This window comes from Aspergillus glaucus (assembly GCF_001890805.1).
Source record: "Aspergillus glaucus CBS 516.65 unplaced genomic scaffold ASPGLscaffold_5, whole genome shotgun sequence".
NCBI classification, from domain to species: Eukaryota; Fungi; Ascomycota; class Eurotiomycetes; order Eurotiales; family Aspergillaceae; genus Aspergillus; species Aspergillus glaucus.
Window position 1 is genome coordinate 1,400,894 of NW_019170457.1, and position 18,922 is coordinate 1,419,815.

The 18,922-nt window shown below is 51.5% G+C and overlaps 5 protein-coding genes across 5 annotated transcripts; 4 read left to right on the forward strand and 1 right to left on the reverse strand.

Annotated features, from left to right (window-relative positions):
* Positions 1-1,636: 1,636 nt before the first annotated feature.
* Positions 1,637-3,621, forward strand: ASPGLDRAFT_44755 (putative amino acid transporter). Its single transcript, XM_022546084.1, has one exon. It carries the CDS (start codon positions 1,716-1,718, stop codon positions 3,459-3,461), a length of 1,746 nt encoding a protein of 581 aa, XP_022403551.1. The 5' UTR covers positions 1,637-1,715; the 3' UTR covers positions 3,462-3,621.
* An 862-nt stretch (positions 3,622-4,483) lies between these two features.
* ASPGLDRAFT_120785 (tetratricopeptide repeat protein) lies at positions 4,484-10,652 on the forward strand (the record flags this gene model as incomplete). The annotated part of the gene is made up of 4 exons (XM_022540174.1): positions 4,484-4,834; positions 4,891-5,473; positions 5,530-9,956; positions 10,014-10,652. 4 exons carry the CDS (start codon positions 4,484-4,486, stop codon positions 10,650-10,652), a joined length of 6,000 nt encoding a protein of 1,999 aa, XP_022403552.1.
* Positions 10,653-11,836: 1,184 nt separating this feature from the next.
* On the forward strand, positions 11,837-14,330 carry ASPGLDRAFT_44758 (FAD/NAD(P)-binding protein). The gene has a single exon (XM_022546085.1). The coding sequence runs from the start codon at positions 11,927-11,929 to the stop codon at positions 14,261-14,263; it is 2,337 nt and encodes a 778-aa protein (XP_022403553.1). The 5' UTR covers positions 11,837-11,926; the 3' UTR covers positions 14,264-14,330.
* Positions 14,331-14,596: 266 nt separating this feature from the next.
* ASPGLDRAFT_167492 (Dabb family protein) lies at positions 14,597-15,134 on the reverse strand. Its single transcript, XM_022542643.1, has 2 exons — positions 14,949-15,134; positions 14,597-14,880 (listed from the first exon to the last, which is right to left on the reverse strand). Exons 1-2 carry the CDS (start codon positions 15,048-15,050, stop codon positions 14,668-14,670), a joined length of 315 nt encoding a protein of 104 aa, XP_022403554.1. The 5' UTR covers positions 15,051-15,134; the 3' UTR covers positions 14,597-14,667.
* A 631-nt stretch (positions 15,135-15,765) lies between these two features.
* Positions 15,766-18,291, forward strand: ASPGLDRAFT_44760 (MFS transporter). Its single transcript, XM_022546086.1, has 8 exons — positions 15,766-16,646; positions 16,713-16,790; positions 16,847-17,266; positions 17,322-17,471; positions 17,530-17,838; positions 17,894-17,988; positions 18,040-18,117; positions 18,185-18,291. The coding sequence occupies exons 1-8, from the start codon at positions 16,103-16,105 to the stop codon at positions 18,197-18,199; spliced, it is 1,689 nt and encodes a 562-aa protein (XP_022403555.1). The 5' UTR covers positions 15,766-16,102; the 3' UTR covers positions 18,200-18,291.
* Positions 18,292-18,922: the final 631 nt, after the last annotated feature.

Consider the following 18,922-nt stretch of genomic DNA (forward strand, 5'->3'; position numbering starts at 1 on the left):
GTGAATCCATTGACAAAATCCATTGAAGAAGCGTATACTCCTCAGTTTCAGTCAATTTATGGTTGTTTGCGCGCATATCATGGCGATTGGTATGGCCAGCTAGACAGCGGCGGAGCGTAGCCTCAGGCACGCTAAATCAGCGCGCTGCTTCGCGCACAGAAGTAATTTGATATTTTTGAATAGCTTCAATAGCTAACAAGACCCTACCCTCCTGCTCGATTGATTTTTGGGAGGATTGAGAGCGATTTGGTGGCATGGTAGGCAATAAAAAAATGATTAAGATGGTTGGGTGAGATTCGGTTGGATGGTGCGTCGCTCGCTTACATGCGTCGCTCGCTTACCGACCACGTTAGTTAGTTAGTTATGTAGTTACTTCTTGGCTGAGACTGACTGATTGTTGGACGTTGGAATGTACGAAACTTTTTAGAGTTATCTCAGGTCGGAAACAAACTCCATGTGAGAAACGAATTCAGACTGCTTCCCTGAGGTGAGAAATCACATGTTGGAAAGCAGTATCCTGGGCCGTATCAACCAGCGCATGAGAAAGGTGACCAGCTGGGAGTTCACAATCGCAAGCAGGGTTATAGTTGCAAATACCATCGCCCTTGGTCAAGAGGTCAGTGTAAATGTCCAGATGACTAGTGAACATCGATATAGACTCACTTGAAGACAATAGTCGAGCACTTTTCTATTACGGCGACGGCGTCGAGAGCCTTGTTGTTGAGTTGGTTTAGACATTGAGCATCAACGTTGCGCCTTGCGAGTAGCCAAACAAGCCGTATTTCTGGTACGAATCTCTCGCCGGAAGTCGTATTCGGAGGCTAACACCACCAGATACGCTGTCAAAGGGTCTTCTGGATCAAGGTATAAAACATGGTCGAAACACCTTGGGGCTCAACGGTGCCACGCGCGTCAATGAGCTCTGTTCGCTGTCAGTAGCTTTCCTTCATCTGGGTAAATATAAACCAACTGTAATCATGGCACTGGCGAGCCTCCTCTGGAGGGGGTGTGATATTGGCATGAAGGGGGGAGGAGAGGAACTGCGACTGTCCGCATTGGCATTCAAAGGACTGGACAAGAGACTCTGACCCGAATGGCGAAGCCTAGGCCAGAGCCCATGGGGCGGTCACCAAGAGGGCACAGTATGTCGCAAGCATGGTGCTGGTACAGATGGTACTAAAACTGAGGGTCAGAACTGCGCGTTTTCGACATTTATGGTCACCTTTTCCGAGCACCAGTCTGCTCGTCATGAAGTATTACAAGTGGAACCTGATCAATGATAGCAATTTATCCTGGGGGGGGGGGGGACAGTTATATCGAAAAATGGTTGATCGGCACGGAGTATAGACCTGTCCGATATATATATGTATATCTGTGTTGCGGATGTAGTGACCCATTGACGGACGGTTATAGATCTCCGCCCAATACTATCATTTATCAATCATACTTGTAGTCTGACAACCCCCTTCTATGCTTACCTCGTGCTCCAACTGTATACTTTATTTCAAATCTTGTGGTATACTCTGCCGACGTGATGCCTTGATGCCTGAGTGATGTCATGCATCACGTGTCGCAACCACTGGGTTTGAATCAAAAGTTAACTGCAGACATGAAGCTGCACGACACGTTGTTCTCTATTTGACCGCTCCTCACCTCACAACTTCATTTCAATTATCGATTCGATGTGATCTCGCGGGGTATCCCAACACACCAAGATGGCACATTCCCCAGAGTCCTCCAGCCGGGTTCGAGAACTCGAACACAGAGAGGCTAATATTCTCTCCAAACACCTCGATCCCCAGTACACCGGCTCTTACGATGAAGGATCACCGCTCCGGGTTGACCCAGACGATAGTTCAGGGCCCTCACGCAGTACCGATACCCCCGACCAGCTCTCCTCGCTCCGGCTCCAGGGTGGTGACATCCACCGTGACCTATACCGGATCGAGGCGAAAGCGAAACACCCGCACCGACGAACGAATACCTTCTCATATATCCCCCGAGATTCCGAAGACTTGATTGAAGACGGAGCCGCTGCCAACGAGCCGGGCAATTTCAGGCGTCATTTCCTTCGACAAAGGCATGAGTTGGACCCCGAGACGGTGCCGTCATCATTCCTCGACTTCTTGGATTTATACGGCAGCTTTGCTGGAGAGGACCTCGCAGAATCGGAATATGAGTCGGCAATAACGGATGAGGAGGAAGGACAACCGGGGGAACGCAGGCCTTTGCTTGGACGCCGGAAGAGCGCGCGAGCAGCACGCCGCGGCGATGCGTCCAGTGTTCGGACGTTCTTCACCCTACTCAAGGCCTTTGTGGGTGCGGGCATCATCTTCTTGCCGAGAGCATTTCGCAATGGAGGGATTTTATTCTCATCCATTACCCTGGTCACGGTAGCAATCGTCAGTACACTGTGCTTCCATCTGCTGTTGCAATGTCGGGCAAAGTATGGTGGTGGATATGGTGACATTGGCGAGCAAATATCAGGACCTCGGATTCGGACGCTCATTTTGGCGTCGGTCGCGATCTCGCAGCTGGGATTCGTTTGCGCTGCCATGATCTTCACCGCTGAGAATCTCCAGGCGGTCTTTGAGGCTGTCGCAATTCCTGCAGGCATGTTCGGCTCGACTACAAGTCTGATCCTGATTCAGCTGTTTGTCCTCATTCCCCTGGCATTCATTCGAAACATATCCAAGCTTGGACCGAGCGCGCTCTTGGCCGACGTTTTCATTCTTTTCGGACTTGGATATATTTACTACTATGATATCGCCAGCATCGCGTCTCGTCGTGGCTTGCACCCGACTGTTGAGCTCTTCAACCCAAACTCGTTCACACTCACAATCGGTTCTTCCATCTTCACGTTTGAAGGAATCGGGTTGATTCTCCCTATACAAGCGTCCATGAAACAACCTCAAAACTTCGACATGCTCCTCTATACGGTCATGACCATTATTACCATTCTGTTTACGGCGGCGGGTGCTCTTTCTTACGGCACTTTTGGCGTCGAGACCAAGACTGAAATTCTCAGCAATCTCCCGCAGACTGATAGGCTTGTCAATACCGTCCAATTTCTGTACTCCCTTGCCATCCTGGTGGGCACGCCCGTGCAGCTTTTCCCGGCCGTGCGTATCATAGAAGGCAAGCTTTTTGGATTGGCGTCCGGTAAAGGTGATCCGTCGATCAAGTGGAAGAAAAACGTGTTTAGAACGTGCGTGGTATTATGCTGTGCCGTCATCGCCGCCGCTGGGGCTGGAGACTTGGACAAGTTTGTCTCGTTGATTGGCTCCTTTGCCTGCGTTCCGCTGGTCTACATCTACCCGGCATACCTGCACTGGAAGGGAGTGGCAGAGTCCCGGTGGGTGAAATACGGCGATCTGACCATGGCCGGAGTGGGCTTTTTCTTCATGGTTTACACTACTGTGGCCACTGTTTCTGTTTGGATTCACGGAGAGAACCCGTGAGTCTGAAGAAGAGCTCCATCTCATTTCCCAGTCCGTAATCTGTTTCCTTTTTTACTACGCCTGATATAATTCTATAATGCCTGACCACCCTATGCGAATGTACTTTAGATACCCAGAAAACTACAGCTATGAATAATGCCAGAGATGTTTTTGATAGTACACAGAAATCCAACCATGCCCGATGGGGAATAGTTCCTTGCGCTAATCCCAAATAGGCAGGCGAGAACCACCGCGTCTTCATCTCGAACTCGAGAACTCGACCACCGTCTTCCCCTCAACTCTTGCCGTCAAGAGTCGTCTTGTCGCTTCAGGTCCTACTATTATGTACAGCATACTGCCATGATGAGTGCAATGACAGCGGATTGCGCCCTCAAAGTGATTGAGTTCGAGGGACGGTGGGGAATGACACCATGACTACGCCAGATCCACGCGAACCCAGTGAGTTCAATCGCTGGATGTGACCAAGGCCACTGCAAAGCGACATCCATTATGCAAACGACTCAATGGTCCCGATACGGCAATACGGGCGAGTTTGGAGAGACTGGACAGTTCACGTCAATTCACCGGTAACCGTCTGAAGTCGCTTATGGGATAGCTGCGAAAGGCTACCACGAGGAACGATGAAACAGGAGACGCTTTATACACACATGACTTGCTCTTATGGTGGAGATCCCCGTCCTGATATGGTACCGGCGGATCCGATCTCACTCATTGATAGCCGATCGTCTATCAACCACGGATCCAGGCTATTGAATGACGATTGCAACCCTCTAAATGAGCTGGATACTGTGGCAGTGACTGGTACTTCGGAGAGGATCGAGCATGTCAAAGGCCCTGTCTGTTCCTGCTGGACGAGGAGAAGTAGATGAAGTGCATGATGTCAGGGAACCACATCCAGACCCTTTTACCTATTTAACCCTCAATTTCTTAATCCCAGGGCTTTCCCCCCCCCTTGATATTATTACTCTTCGCACCTGCTACTACTATTTTCGAGACATGCTCATGTTGTGAAGCAGTACAGCATGTCTTCCACCGACATAACCGGCAACATCACTGTCGCCGGGAGTCCCAGCAAGGTTCCAATCCTCCGGGAGAGACTCCAATCGATTTCTCAGGAATACAAGACCCGAATTGGCTACTCCACCCACGATATTAGCTCCAAATGCACGACAGTCGACACCTTCTTCGATACGATTGCTGTTGAACGACTTCGTCGCATGCCTCGGGATGGCAGCCGTTTGGATGCCGTCCTCCGACGGGCGTCGCGGTTCGCTTTCGCAGTGAGCTCGCTATACGATGCTGTCCTTGGCATTGTATCCGCGGCAAGCGAGGCTGCCTCGCTCATTTGGGGAACAGCCTTGATCCTACTAGAGGTGAGTTGTACTTGAAAATGCTGGACATGATTTGATACTGATATACGCCGCTGTAGATGGGTATCGACCAGCCAGGTAGTCTTGAAGGTATCTTCGGCCAATTTGGTCGGGTAACCATGGGTATCTCCTTCTTGCTACAGGGTGAACACTACTTCAGGACCCCTGGTGTTGCTCATGAAGTGGCTGAGATTTACGCGGACCTGGTCGAACTGGTCAGCCACGTCACCATGGAATACAACGATGCACCCAAGGCTCAGGACGGGGAGACGATGAACGAGAACATTAACGAGGCGTTCTATCTGTACTTCAACCGATTTAACATGCATTGGCGACGGATCACCAAGGCCATCATGACCAGCCAATACGATACCACGCTTGATATTCCCGCGATTTACCAATTTCTTGACTTGCAGGATCGTCCTCTGCAGATGATCCTCGAAGGCCATAGCCACGCTCTGGCTGACGGTTCCTTCTCATGGTTCGATTCGGATTTGGCCTCGTTTGCCATGAGCGATCACGATGTGCTTGCCGTGACGGGCGATCCCGGGACTGGTAAAAGCGCACTGGCCCAATGGACTGCCGAGCGGTTGCAGGTCTCGGCTGAATATGATGTTTGGAATGCCATCTCGTTCCCGATTCGTGAGTTTTCATCTATTTCAATGTTGTGATGGACCGTTTGCTGATTGACGTCTCAGGTGCCGACGTGCCGATCACGGAGCTGTCTTTGACTGTCCTCAAAGGCCTGGTACACCAGATGCTTGACAGGTCAATCAATGACCCCAACGCCCAGAAGGCCATTCTGGAAGCTACCACTAGAGCGGTTGTCACTGCGTCTGCTGCCGCGCCCGACCCTCAAGTAGAGGACGTACTCTGGACAGCCGTCGAAGCGGCTCTGACGTCCAACATCCACTTCATGATCGTCATTGATGGTTTGGACCAGATGAGAAACGCCGATGCGAGCGCAACACGCTTTCTCAGTCGCCTCGAAAACGCCATTTCCAGCCCACGTACCCCGTCCAAGCTGATCGTTTTCAGTCGAGCTCTCCCGACCGAAGTCGACCTTTCCAACGCCCAATTTCTGACCATGGACACTTCTAAGACCGGAGACGACCTCAAAGTTGCGGTGTGCGACATGATGTCTCTCGACTCTCAGCTCCACGGCCTTGACGCCGCCAACACGGAGACTATTGCGAAGGCCATTGTCTCTAATGCTCGGGGCTCGTTTGTTTGGGCGCAACTGGCAGTACAATATATCGGACAGCACAAAACAGCAAGCGAAATGCTTTCTGCTGCCCGGAAAGCGCCCAAATCCGTGGACGACCTGGTTGATAGCCATCTGAATGCCATAGACCTTGATCAACAGGAGGCTAGGCTCATCATTGCCTGGCTTGCGGCATCAGAGCGGCCATTGCAAATCCAGGAAGTCAAACAGCTGCTTACTATCGACACCAAGGGGCCTAGCTTTGTCTCTCGCGTCACTAGTCCCGGGAAGGAGACATTCCGGCCAGTGAACTCGCTCATCACGACACGCGATGGATTTGCGGCGTTCCGGCATCACATTGTCCGGGAGCGCGTTCGCCAATTGGCTGATTCGATGGAGGGCGATTACTCCAACCAGGGCAAATTCCCGTTCAACATGCAGGAGGCACACTACGAACTCCTGGTCCGATCGTTGGCCTGGGTCAAATTCTGCCTGAAGGAAGAGGTTGACATCTCATTCGACAAGATGGCTGTGGACAAGCGAGACGCATTCCTCGAAACCTATACGCTTCTGGAGTACACTTCGCGCTACTGGTACTCACACCTGCTCTCTTCTCCGTTGGTCAGCGCGGATGGAACGTTCAACTTTGTCGCACCTTTCAAGCGGGCCCTGCCGGAGTCGGTTCTATTTGTGCTTTTGGAACTGACAAGCCGCGAGTCGCAGTTCAGCCGCTCTAGTATCCTGGAACTGTATCGTGTCTCCGTCGACGTCCGCCAAGGCGTCCTGGGTCAGAAATCGAAGACTCTCCTGCAAAGTTTGATTTTCAGTGGCCGTGCTTTGCACAAGGCAGATGCCGGCGTTGTGAACGATCATCTCTATGAAGCATGGCGGATGAGCAATGCCATCCTGGGTACTAGGTCTTCCGTTACAATCTCTCTGGCAGAGCTCATCGCAAGAACCGTCCGTGCCAGCGAGTGGGACGACGCGGCTGCCGCCCGAGATGAGACCTACCGCCGCCGAGCAGAGGCTCTTGACCACTTGGTGTCTGTGGACGCAGAAGGCTCTCCCTTGGGCTTCAACCGCCGCTTCGGTTACTTGGCCGTATTGGTCAAGTTGTACAAGGACAGCAACGAAGAGGACGCAGCGTACGGCGTTTCGCGGCAATTCTACCAGAACTCTGTGCACAGATATGGCTCTCACTCGCTTGAGAGTGGCAAGGCGGCTGATTTCTTGACGCATCACTTCGAGATCTCCGGCGACGATGACATGGCCCTCACCCTCGCTCGCACCAAGTACGAAAACATGGTTCGGACCTTGCCTGCCACGGATGATCGCCGCATCGCCTACACCTTGTACATCGCACGCCTCTACGAACAGCAGAACCAGCCCGACCAGGCAGAGGGAATTCTGGCTAGCTTATGGGCAGGTTTGTTGGCGCACGATGCGACATCGGCATCCACCTGGGACAAGAGGACCAAGGTGGCATTGGTCTACTACCAGTTCCTGCGCCGCCACGGACGCCCTGATGAGGCCGAAGTTGTCATGCGTGATCTCTCTGCGGACATCCAGACGGATGGTATTCATTCCCCCGAGATGTTGGAGCGAGCCGAAACACTCCGCAACGAAGCTCGTGAGATGCAGCTTACCGACATGGAGCGCATGCTGTCTGTCATCATTTGGAACTACTACAAGCGTGCCGGTCTCGAATACACCCCTCAGGCCGTTACATTGGCCGAGCAATTGGTGGCAGGAACGACTAAAGCCAACTACAAAAATCTGGCCGCGCTCTCCACCAAGGACCGTCTCCTGCTGCACCAGCTTCTTGACTCTATGGCCTCTGGAGAGAATCTCTCGGTATCGAATCTGATCCTGAGTCACAACCTTGCCGCTGTCCACATCCGTGACGAGGAGTGGCTTGAAGGCAGCGACTGCGCGGGTGCGGTTCTCAAACACACCTGGCCGATGGTTGACAGCGCGGATTCCGACTCGAAGTTCCCCTCTGACCGAGCGCCGCACATGGCAAACCTGGCCTTGGACATGGCCTACTGCTCGTTCCGTCGTATGAACGTTCCCAAGGCTTCCGTTGTCTACGGGAATGCTTTCAAGGCATCCATCATCGCTGATAAGGTGTCTGTTCCTTCCATCACCGCCGTCGTCAAGACGGTGGTTGAGTTCTACGAAAACACCTTCCAGTACGCGATGGCATTGGTTGTCCTGCGCCAAGTCAGCCAGTTCTTCCTGTCACGTCTTGGTGTCTCAGACAAGCACACTATGGACAGCCTGTACCACCAGGGAGACCTCGCAACGCGGCTCGAGCATCACGACGACGCAGAGAACAGTTACGGCACGATCTACGATGCCAGTCTCCGTGATGGGAAGATCAGGTCAACCGGTATCCGGGCTGCGGTTGCGCTTATCGCTCTTTATGAATCGAACAAACAATGGGACTCGGCATTGGGAGTCTATCGCCATCTGTGGCCTACACTCATCCACTTCGACGAGAAGGATGGATACGACCGCGCTTTGTTGGAAGGCCTCTTGGAGAAAACGTATAACGGATACATGGCGATTCTCGAAACGACGGGCAAGTCGGAGAACTACTCGGAGCGGTACCGTGTCGCCTCTGAGCATCTGCGACTTTGCAAGAAGATCCACGGCCCTTCGCACGACATGACGCTCAGGGCCACGCTCGGATTAGCTGGTGTCTGCGAAGAAGGCGAACAACACCTGGACGACGCCATTCAGCTTTACCAGCAGGTCTTGAGGGTCAACGAATGGGTCCCGTCGTCTCAAGCCTCCCGTGCTTTGCCTGACATGTCGCTGACGTTGCCTATCACGACCAAGCACAAACTGGCTCAGCTCTATTTGCGAAAGAAGTCCAGGTCTCCCGAAGCCGGATCTCTGTACGCGGAGGAAATGGCGCTTTCAAAGCAGCGACACGGCCATTCGTCCACTTCCGCTCTGTCGTGGCTGCGTCAAATTGCTTTGTTCTTTGCTTTACAGGACTCCACGGACTCCTGGAATCGCGGGGCTACCACCCTGCGCTCTCACGCCCACGAAACAATCGAAGTCACCAATCACCAGGAGACGTTGGTGGACCGGGCTCGCCGGCTGGCGGAGATTTACTTGGAGTGCGGCTACATCGACGCGGGCAACAACTTGATCGACGCCCTGCGCCAGCAGGTGGTGTACGAGCGCCCCGAGTCACAGAGATCGCTGAATACGTATCAACCCGCCATATTCGTTGCTGCCTTTGAAGAATACTTCCGGAATCGCCAGTCGTTCAGCCAGATCTTGGATGAGCTTAGCGAGGAGAGCTCCGTGTTCGGATCGTTTGAACAAAGCTTGTCGAGCCACGATCTTGTCCCAACACTGACCTCTGGTGAGAAGCTCCATCGGGCGCAGACCGAGCAAAGGCGAACAACTACCGCCAAACAGACCCAGTCGAAACTGTACGCCTATTTCTGCAACACCCTATCAATCTCGCATCTCAAGCAAAAGGACGTCATCCGCCAATTTTACAATATCTGCCGCCGGGAGGTCTTGTACGAGGACTACAACACAAACATTATCGCGGCTACTATTCACGAAGTCAAGAGCCTTTGCGACAGTTTGCGATTCCAGGAAGCCGCTGACCTGGCTGGCGCCTTCCACTCCTTCGTTCACTTGACTGAAGGTCTGCGAACCTACGAGAGTATCCTGGCTTCCATCAAGATCTGTCTGTACCTCAACGGTTACAACACCGCCAAGTGCACCGACGAGAAGGTTGCGAGGAATATGTCGATCGAGTCCAAGTTGCTCTTGCAGGAAATCATGACGAACGCACAGGACATCAACGTTCAGTTCTCCGAATTGCCGTTCGCTGAGCTTAACGACTTGGTTACGATTTTAGGAGAGCACGAACTATTTGAGGATCTGGAGGTATGTTTCTCTCTCGCATATGTTTGTTTCGGGTTGTTTACTGATCGATTTTACCAGGTTATTTTGACCGATCTATGGACCTCTCGTATCGTCCAGCGAACATGGACCCTGAATGTCGTTGTCTGGATCGGGCGTCGTCTGGTGGAAACTCGTTACTGCCGGGACAACGTTGACGGCGCCATTAAGCTCGGTCGCGATATCTGCTACAATTTGCGTCAGGTCTGGGGTAACTGTGACCCCGTTACCTTCGACATGAATACGTTGCTGTCCGGAATGTATACGGCGTCCGGCAACTACCGCGCCGCGGTCGCTCTCCACGAAACTGCCCTGAACGAACTGCTCAACGACCGTGACGCGGTGCATGACGAGAGCGCTGCTGAAATCGCTTCGCAGCACCTGGAACTGCTCACACACGCTCAGGCTCGCCGCCAGAAGGGATCGTCAACTCCAGCTGGCGAGACGCGGGCGTATTCCGAATTGGTGAAGCAATTGTCGACCAAGTTCAACATCTCAGCACCCGCGTCGCAGGATGTGTCCGCGACGGATGACGATGTTGGCGTGTGGCATCGTCCTCGTCGATTCAGCCTTGATGTCCAGGAGGAATTCGAGCACCAAAACCATCTCCGGAACTCGAGTGGTGCAACGATGCTGAACGGAAATGCCGGGGCCAAGCGGATTTCGGTTGCTGCCCTGTAAAGAATGCAAATTACCTGTCGGATGCTAATTATTTCGTCTTCTGATATAACTTATTATAGTTAGTGACTTTTAATAGTAGTATAATGAATGGTTTATCTTTTCCGTATACATATACACCTTCTATGCCGAGTCGATCACCGCCGACCCCGGACCGACCGGTAACCGGGCGGAACCTTAAATCAAGAACCCTAAATTTGACATGAATTGTTTAGGAATACGCGCGAATGTCTATACGAGACTCTCGAATGCCTCTACTACGGACGTCTCTAGAGAACTACATACCAATTGCGCTATCATCGGCGCCATCATCGCCGGCCTCGAACCACATTCTTAGTCCACGACGACGGTGATTCAACACAAGCAATCGATCACCAAATCGTTTCCATATGAGCATGTATTTCCTTGCTGCTTCTCTACGCCAAGCCTACAATAAACAACAAGGCTGTCTTGGCCCTTCGTCAATTGCGGTCTGATGACAATATGGGCTCCACAAGGTCGAGGAATTCGTTGACGCGTACTATGCACGCCGTCCTTCCCTGCCTTTCCAATTACCAGCTGCTGTCCAGCCTTCTAGAGCCTGCCAAGAACTCCTTGTTCCCTGTTTCATGACCGACAGTTGCGTCTTTCAGCCTCCTATATACTTGGTGGGTGAAACGAGAGAAGAGAAATAGAAAAGATCATCCGGTTGACAATCGTTGGCTAGCTGAGTCTGATGTCATATATCAGCAAGGAGAGATTCTGTGCTCCTTCTACAGAGTGATCGATGCACTATATTTCGACACCGGGACTTGGCAAGAACGGAGCGAACGGGGGATCTCCAGGATGTACTTCCATAGCACCATGTGAGCTGCCGGTATTGTTTAATTGGTATGTCGGGGCTGCAATATGCATAGTATAGCTGAGCCAAGCAATCGGCTAGCTCCATGCAGTACGTATGCATGCCCCTATGCCTTGATTATGGAAAATCATAACGTCCCCAATTATGGAAGGAGCAAGTAAGGGATCTGCTCCTGATCTAAGATCTGTCCTTCACCGGCCATCCACATCCACGGACCGGTGCTTGTTTATGCAGGAGTCCCAGTTAGTCGGTATGTTTGTATAGCGTAGAAGACGTACATATAGCACATAGCATGGAGTATATATTGTCGGCCTGTCTTATCGTGATGTCGCTGTAATCAGCAAATCATTCCTTCGTTTTCGAACACCAGTACTTTTCTTGTTGATCAATTTCAGATATACCTTTTTATTATCGGAACTGTCTGATGCCTTCTACGATGCCTAGTCGGACCACTCCGTCCACGGACAATATCGTGGTGATCGGAGGTGGTGCCAGTGGTCTTGCTGTAATTCTTCAGCTGGTCAAGCGGTTTCGCGCCGGAAAGCCCGTGCGAAAGATCACGTTGATCGAGAAGAATGACGAGGCCGGCCCCGGATTGGCGTACTCGCCTGATTGTGCCGGTACGATCCTCAACATGACCAAATCCACCATGGGGCTGTATCCGGACAACCCCAATCATTTCAACGAATGGAAAAATGATCCGAATCTGAAACTGTACCCTTTCCGTGAGAGCTACGGAGACTACCTCCGCGCCATGTGGTCTCAATCTGTGGAAGATGTCCGACAGATGGGAGGTGAAATTTCCTTTATCCAGGACGAAGTCCAGGATATCAACCGCGACGACGACGGCACCTTCACCCTTACCCTCCAAAAGAACGCCAAGACCCTGTTCGCAAAGGACGTTGTGCTAGCGGTGGGAAACTTTACTGTGACGGCGAACCCTCACCTTAGTCACCTCCCGGGCTATTTCCCTTCGCCTTGGCCCACAACCAGATTGATGTCCCTCCCGGTAGACGCCCCCATCATCATCCTCGGCTCTCGCCTATCCGCCATTGACGCTGCGAATGCCCTCGTCGACAATGGTCACCGTGGCCCCATTACCTTTATGTCGCGCAGCGGCCGACTTCCCAAGGTACAGGGGGCACCGGTCCCTTTTCCGCGTCGGCACAACCTCTACACTCTTGCCAAACACGTTCATGCTCCGACGCGCGTGGGGGCTTCCTTTGCCAGTCTCATGAGTGGTATCATGGAGGAGGTCTCGCACTTGGCCGGAAACGATTGGAGCTGGCTGCTTCAGAATCACGACTGCCCAATGGAGGAGTTGGAGTCCGATATCAAGGATGCGCAAGAGGGCAGAGCTGGATGGCAAACTGTCCTGCGCAGCACGGCGCCGCTTGTCGAGCGCTATTGGCGTTCTCTTGAGATGCACGACAAAAAGCTGTTCTACGACAAGTTCTACAGCTGCTGGATGCGGTACCGACACGGGATGCCTGTCGAGAACGGGGAGAAGATTCTGAAGATGATGAAGCGAGGCCAGCTGAAAGTCGTCAAAGGGCGAGAAATCGAGTCGAACGGGAACGGCTTCTTTGCCAACACGTCCGAGGGCAAGATCGAAGCATCCTATGTGGTCGAAGCTACCGGTCAAGAATGCCGAGTCACTCACGCTCCGTCGCCGCTCATCCAGGCCACGATGCGTAAGGGGATGGCCACTCCTCACCCGCTGGGCGGTTTCGTTGTGAACTTCGACACCCTTTCAACATCTCCTGGCCTGTACACCATTGGATCATTCACACAGGGTACTCACTTCTATGTGAGCTCCGTCGACCGCATTGCCGAGCATGCATCCCGCCTTGCCGATTCGCTGACCGGAGAGCCTTTGGCGCGGCCCTTGCACGTTGCTGTTTTCCTCCGAGGAGACCCCTTCTCCCACATTATGGCTAGTAAATTGGTCCCTCGACTTCTTGCTGCGGGTCACATGCCGTTCCTATTCGTGCTGCCCGCAGGCAAGAGCCCCGCCACCGGGACGACCACATCTGTCCGTGCACGACAGCTTGCATTTTTCGAAAGGGCGCTCATGCAGCAACACGTTATCCCGTTCCTCAAAGATACCCCTCAGAATGGCGCTGAATGTCAGTCTCTTGACCAGATGAGATCCACGTATGGAATTCTCGTACAAGAGGTCGACCTCGCCCCCTCCGAGGAAACCCTCCACAGACACTACATCGATGTCGGCCTTTCTCTCGACTGCACGACCACCCGTCACTTGTCGACAGATATTCAGAACTATTTCTCTTGGCCACGTCGGCTGCTACATCTGCACTCCACCGCCAGTCTGAACGCCGATCGTTCACCGTACCATTTGCATGACACGCAGGACTGCTGTGATCGAGACCAGTTCGATCTCCACACCCTTTCGATGGAGTATTCCCAGCCAATGATTGGCTCTCGGAATCGCACCTGTGCTCTTGGGGTGGACTTGGCCGCTGACCTGGTGGACCGTGTTTCTCGGGGTAAGGACCTCCCCAAGGCATTGCGGGCAGCGAACACGCCGAACACGAAGGAAGTCAACGGTGGACAGCAGAAGGACCTTCCCAAGGTTAGCACAGATGATTTGATAGAGACGGTAGTCAAGTCGTATGCCTCCCCAGAACAACAAGGACATTTCCGGAAGCACCTCGCTGGAGTTGTGAAGAGCTGGTCGGAGGAAGGGAATTCGAAGGAATCTGGGAAGGAGTCTGGGAAGGAAAACCGTTTATGTGTTGAATGTCATTGATATATCATAATAGAGCAGAGATAGAGAACGCGAATAGTTAATATTTTTCAACGAAGAAAGTGCCGTAGCGTTCGATATCCCAACCCCCCCCCCCCAGGTTCTATTTTCTTTATTTGAAGCTCTTCCTCTAGTATTATGCGTGATTCCGGAGCGTGAAGCAGAGGGTTTGGCTACTCGCAGAGAGCGATACTTAAAATAAAGTCTTCACCAATCGTCTTTCGAGTGGGCTGCTCAAAGCTATATATAACTATACAAGAGTCATATGTTTTATCTACCTCATACGTGTTTATTGGGTTACGCAGTGAAACTTTACGAGAGAATAGATAAATAAGAATACGTTGTTCCATTCCATTTCACCATAAGCAGGACCTGCCTGGCCATTTGAAGCTAGCTAATATCATAACTTAGACCACGGACTCGAAGTAAGTGGTCAGGAGGTCCTCCTTGACAGGGACGGCAACAGCCTTGAGAGCCTTGTGTGCCTCGCAGTCGTTGTCGTAGTATCTCATGTCGTCCAGCGACTGGAAGGTCATTTTGACGGACAGGTTGTAGCCGTGGGTACGAGGGTCATCGAACGAGGCTCCGACGGCGGCGTTGCTGATGTAGGGCTTGCCGTCCTATACCGATTCGAAAACACCATCGTTAGCACTCAAATCGCTTCCTGGTACGATAAAGGTAGCCTTACCTTGGTGGCGGACTTGACCAGAACCTTGAACTGCTCAAGGACACGCTGACGGTCGTCGTTGTTGGGGATCTTGAAGAGGGTAACACGTTCGATGACAGCCATTTTGGAGAAGTTGATAGAAAGAGATTCTTTGCTTTGGTTTAAGATCGAAGAAGAAGCGATGGATGGAGAGTGATGCTGAGAATTGAGAGACTGATCGAAGGGACGAGGTGACCCTTAAATAGCCCATCGTCTATGCTCAGCGCTCCAACGAAGCTATGTTCTTTTGCACCTGCAATCCTTGACCGACTATCTCAGTTATCGTTGTCTGACCTCATATCTGGACTATCAATTGGGTTGTCATGCATGGCATGTCGAATTCCACCCTTATCGTCTGTGTATCCAACACACGCATGCAGACGCAGCAAAACATGATGATGTGTAGGACTCAGGATCATCTGCGGCTGCCGTAAATAATCGTCATAGGTTGATTTAGTCACACCTCTCTATTGGCGCCAAGATCAATGAGCATCAAAATATGCAGGATGCGGCACCTGCATGCATCAGCTCTAATGCAAGGCTCCCCCCCCCAAACTTAGAACTACGGAATGTGATACTGCAGCGAAGCAAGGCTGATATATTGCGTACTGCATTTATCATTTATGTAGGGTTGGAGACGTTCCAAGTACCTCGCTACTTGTTGTGGATCAGAAAATACCGGAGGCTCGACTTGCGTTGCGGATTGTCCGCGAAGAAGGGATGACTATGTCAAAGACTCTTTGCGACAGATATCGATATGAAGCGGAAAGTAGGCTCCGGGACCCTTCCAATTTTCTCAAAATTTCCGTCAATCTATTCCAAGGAGAATCGAATGCCTCGACACAAAATGGTCGAAGGAAGATGTGATACGCCCAGTTGAATAATGGCGAAATATCCGGAGGCCGGCTCTGTGTACTAGGACCTTGGAAAAAGGAGACGAAGAAAAAGAAATGAGGATGTCTTTTATCTTGTTTCAATTGTCGACGATGAAACCCACTCTACTACATTGGATCTTGTTCAATATTAACTCCGGCGTTGAGAATAATTTGCTAGCCTTCGGGAGGGGTGTTGTTTATGACCCCTGTCTTTGTTTGTCTCTCTAAGAATCCACTCGGGCGAGGAACGCGATTTCCAATATGCCAGAAAAAGCGAATAAAACGTTTTTGCCGTCATCACCGTGCAAGAATGGCCATCCAGTAGTCAACGAAACAGACACTTTACTCCCGATGCCAGCGGTCGTTTCCTCTCACAGCAGTCTGCTCGGAGACTTGGGTCGGTGCCAGGGTTTCTCGAGGCAGGAGACCAAGTATCTCTATCTCGAGTTCGATACGGCCCTCCCGACTCCGCGAATTGCATTGCCCCCGGGACCTGGGCAACTACCACCACCGGAACAACCATGCCTGAAGAAATATACTTCTCCGTACCTCTGGCCGAAATGGCGCAAGTCAATGCTGACCTGCATCTCATGTATCTCGACAGCGATAGCCGGTTATTCCACTGGTGAGATTAGTCCGGCATCGGAAGAATTAATGAAACAATGGGGCATAAGCAGCGTGGTGTACAATCTGGGAATCACAATATTCTGTATCGGGTTTGCGCTGGCGCCTATGGTAATCGCACCGTTCTCCGAGGTCAATGGGCGTCGTCCTGTCTTCATCGCAAGTGGGATTTTGTTTACTGGTAGGAAGGAACCCAATGTCCGGGGTCTATAGAGAGGGAACTGACGTGTGGATCCCTGATATACAGCGAGTACGATCGCTTGTGGCAGCTCTCGCATATTTGCCGGGCTTTTGGTTGCTCGTTTGATCCAAGGAGTGGGCGCATGTACGGATAACCTACGAATTCCCTCTATCGAAAGCACCTGTGCTAATATGCTGCAGCTACGTTCGCAACCGTGGTGGGCGGCGTGATCAGTGACTTCTACGAGGCAGAGGACAGGAACACACCAATGGCAATATATTCCGGAGGCGCGCTTTTTGGCACCGGTCTCGCTCCACTGATATCCAGTATGATCGTATACCACACATCGTGGCGCTGGGTGTACTACTCCCATGCCATAGCGGCCGGATGTCTGGTCGTTCTCATGCTCCTCTTCTTCAAGGAAACGCGTGGAAACGTAATCTTACGCGGGAAAGCTCAAGCGTTGAACAAATATTACGATCAATTGGAAGAGGCAGGGCATATTGGGGTGATGATAAGTGACAAGGACGAAGCTTGTCGCATTCGATGGAAGGTTCAAAGCGACGAACAGCGCGCCTCACTCACCCAAATGATTCTTACTTCTTGCTATCGTCCTTTCAGTGAGCTGTCCTTTATATTCCCACCGATTTGTATACTCGGATTCTCATGGTCTAGATATGCTCGTTACCGAACCCGTGGTTTTTTTCTTCTCCCTTTGGATTGCGTTTAGCTGGGCAGTTCTCTATCTCCAGTTTGCTGCGGTTCCATTGGTTTTCGCGACCAACCATGGCTTTAATATCCAGCAGACTGGCGCTGTCTTCACCTGTATGTGCAATCAATCGTATGACCCTTTTCTCTGCCATGTCCACTGACCTGTGTCCAGCGATCTGTGTTGGCGTCATCCTCATGACTTCCATAAGTATCGTTCAGGAAAAAATAGCCTCCCGCTTCGGCATCCTTCCCAAATCTGCTGAAGGTAGATTGTACTTTGCCTGTGTTCAGGCTGCCCTTTTGCCTGCCGGGCTATTCTGGTTTGGATGGACCTCGTATCCATCGATACCCTGGATCGTGCCCACAATAGCCGTTGGGTGCGCAACCATGGGCATTTATTCAGTCTACCTGGCAGTGTTCAATTACCTGGCAGACACCTATCATCGCTATGCCAGCTCGGCCATTGCGGCGCAGTCTTGTTGTATGTTGACTTGTGATCTATCTGTGCGAGAACTCGCTGCTAATTGTGTTTACAGGCCGGAACCTCCTCGGGGGTGTATTTCCGCTTGTTACAAATGCCATGTTTACTAACCTGGGATATCCAGGAGCGTCTAGTCTCCTTGGCGGGATCGTGAGTCAACATATCTTCCTTCTGCAGGGAGCATTTTGCTGATTCTCACAGGGGTTGCTTCTGACGCTCGTACCGTGGGTACTTCTGTTCTATGGACCAAAAATTCGTGCGAGAAGCAAACTAGCCAGTGTACGTATTCCCTGCCTGCCCCGTAATTTGATCAACGGTTAATATATGCTTATGCTTACTTGTATAGGAATTGGCTAATTGAACCGAATGAGACGGAGCGGCGCGCCAGCACTTATAATAATGTACCAATAATTAAATGTAGCTATATATGTAAGAATGTATTCGTATAGAAGGGTAACCTAGCCGCATATGCTCTTGTATTGCATCTGATTTCTCTGTCTGCATGGACGGTCCGACAGGTTGAACGATCACAGCAACGGTCTCTAAATTACGTATGTTGAGGGATATAATACATTTCATTAACACACGAACTATGATCCAGACCACCGAGCCGTGCATTTTCATCGACGAGATTTCGTGTGGCGGTTTTTCACACTTGAAATATATTGCAATGCCCTGACGCATATTGTACCAAACACAGATTGGCAGTTCCCAAAAACGTTGGCCAGGACAATAGAAGACGAATCAATCTCGAAAGAAAGATGATATAAGGCATGGTTCTGACATCAGATACGTTTAAAAACATCATGGACCGTACCAGTCGTCAGATCCGGGAGAGTGGGCGGGATATAGTTTAAATCGTGAGAACTCTCCCCTCCCGCGACAAGGCCCAGGACGCTTTGCCTCGATCTGTTGTTCGTCACCCTTCCGTCGATTGTGTTTTCAAGAGTCTTTTTAAATTCCTCGTAAGTGGGATTTGCAGGCGAATCAGGTTCAGTGGCCTGCCGGATCTTCTTGAAGACGGCTGTGAACAGTAGAGCCCGCAGTTAGTGACAAGTGATTATCGAAGTAAAAGTTCAGAAAT